Genomic DNA, 2,066 nt, shown 5'->3' with positions numbered 1-2,066 from the left:
AAACAATAATAGTAAGTTCAAAAACTAGTAGTTTTGTAGTGATGCTCCTTCTCAGAAATACTGAGAGAAAGATATAATCTACTATAACTGACTTGATTTGAATAAATCGGTGTGTATCCAACTGCTCATTTGACACACTTACACGGTTATTTATAAAGTAGCTTAACATAAGGTAAAAGAATATTTTCAATTTCTTCCCTATCTCAGTTATTACTTTTATGCTATAATCTCTAAAAACTTATCTTTTTGTAGATAATAGAACAACTACTTCGATCCATTTCTATCTTAGGAGACGCGAGTGTTATTTGAATCACTTGACAACACCCTCATCTGCTTAGGAGTCTAAAGGTCAACATTTTCTTTTTAATGTGTTGTGGTTGAGAGGGGAGCCTTATGAAACGGCCAACGACGAACCTTGGACACATATGGTTGATAATTAATTCAAGGGAATAATTATCAATATTATTTGTTTCTTTGAAATTTTCTTTTTATTATTTATACTTCTTTGCAATTTTCTTTATGTTATTGTTAATGAATAATATTCACACTATCAAAACAAGAAATTTCTCTTACCAATAGGTACTATTAGAAAAGGTAGAAAAATATCAGTTTTTTATAGATAACTTTTATTAATTTCGTTCATAAATAAATAATTCAGATAAAATTGTCGACATTGAAACAAGATAGAGATAAGAACTGAATAAAACTCAGTACAAGAATTCCTTTCCTGTTTCAGTAATCAGGAGATGGCAGGTTTTAAACCATTTACTTCCTGCTGTCCTCCTCGGAGGAATCGAAGGATCCCTGCTGGCCGTTGGCTCTGACGCCGTGGGCGCTGACGGGGACGGCGTTGGACTCGAGCACGCGGTAGCCGTCTTCGTCAGCGATGTACCTCACGAAGAACTCGGTGCCTTCAGGAGATGTCCAGCTGTGGAGGATATCGAAGGATTTAGTTATATTGATCATTATATGATATTGGAAAGGGAAAGGATTCAGTAGGAATTTGCTTTATTAAAATAAAATTATATATCTCGACTGTAGTGATATTTACTTTTATCGATTAAATAAAAGACGTATACACTAATAGCTGATAATAGTTTGCATTATGTCAATTGAATTATCTTAATAAAAAGAAACCGATCATACCCAGCACCCATCTCTCTCTCTCTCTCTCTCTCTCTCTCTCTCTCTCTCTCTCTCTCTCTCTCTCTCTCACTATGTATATGCTGTATATAAAGTATATACTGGAACACACTTCACACACATTCACACACATATACATATATATAGTATATATATATACATATATATATATATATATATATATATATATATATACATATATATATATATATATATACATACATACATATATATATATATATATATATATATATATATATATATACATATATATATATATATATATATATATATATATATATATATATATATATATATATATATATGCGTGCGCGTATATCTGTATATGTGTGTACATTCGGTTTGCATTCTTACCTGTAAGATCCAGTGATGACCTGATCATCGTCAATATCTTGTTCGTGATGGATGTCATCAAGGTCCAGATCAAGGACGGAATCGGGGTGAGCCAGGGTCACGGCGGCAACCAGACCCAAAAGAACGAACAGCTGAAGAAAAGAGGGAAAAAATGCACAAAAGTTTTAAAAGTTACTTTATATTGTGGTCCTTTATTAATAAATATTACTTTGAAATTGCTTAGAAATAAATGAATCAATACAGCAAAAATATACTAACAAACACACTGTATGTGTTTAAAAGACCTCGCAGTGCAATTATTTGTTTTTCAATTTTAAAGAATTTTCTTCATACCAAATCCTTCAAAACTAGCTATAAAGGTGTAATTTAATGATATCTAATATAACTAAAAGTAAATATAACCTTTGTATAAAATCCTACAATAACAAGATAAAAGGACAAGAATACTTTTCCTGTGAGCAACTTACAGAGAACTTCATGATTGGTTTGTTGAGCAGCAAGTGATGAAGGGTTAGATTCACTCTCTCCTTTTATACTGTTCACTGAAG

General features: G+C 31.6%; 1 protein-coding gene across 1 annotated transcript; it reads right to left on the bottom strand.

Moving 5' to 3' along the window:
* Positions 1-643: 643 nt before the first annotated feature.
* Positions 644-2,066, bottom strand: LOC137627744 (cuticular protein 47Eg-like). Its single transcript, XM_068359020.1, has 3 exons — positions 1,986-2,066; positions 1,519-1,649; positions 644-928 (listed from the first exon to the last, which is right to left on the bottom strand). The coding sequence occupies exons 1-3, from the start codon at positions 1,995-1,997 to the stop codon at positions 766-768; spliced, it is 306 nt and encodes a 101-aa protein (XP_068215121.1). The 5' UTR covers positions 1,998-2,066; the 3' UTR covers positions 644-765.

The sequence above is a fragment of the Palaemon carinicauda genome, chromosome 35 (genome assembly GCF_036898095.1).
Source record: "Palaemon carinicauda isolate YSFRI2023 chromosome 35, ASM3689809v2, whole genome shotgun sequence".
Lineage (NCBI taxonomy): Eukaryota > Metazoa > Arthropoda > Malacostraca > Decapoda > Palaemonidae > Palaemon > Palaemon carinicauda.
The sequence above is the reverse complement of the archived record's forward strand: the minus strand, read 5'-3'. Positions and strand labels throughout refer to the sequence as shown.

Excerpts from the sequence above, each read along its gene's own strand:
- LOC137627744 (XM_068359020.1), bottom strand. Across the intron at positions 929-1,518 it reads GTCATCACTGGATCTTACAG|CTGGACATCTCCTGAAGGCA; the intron begins GTAAGAATGCAA and ends TATCCTCCACAG.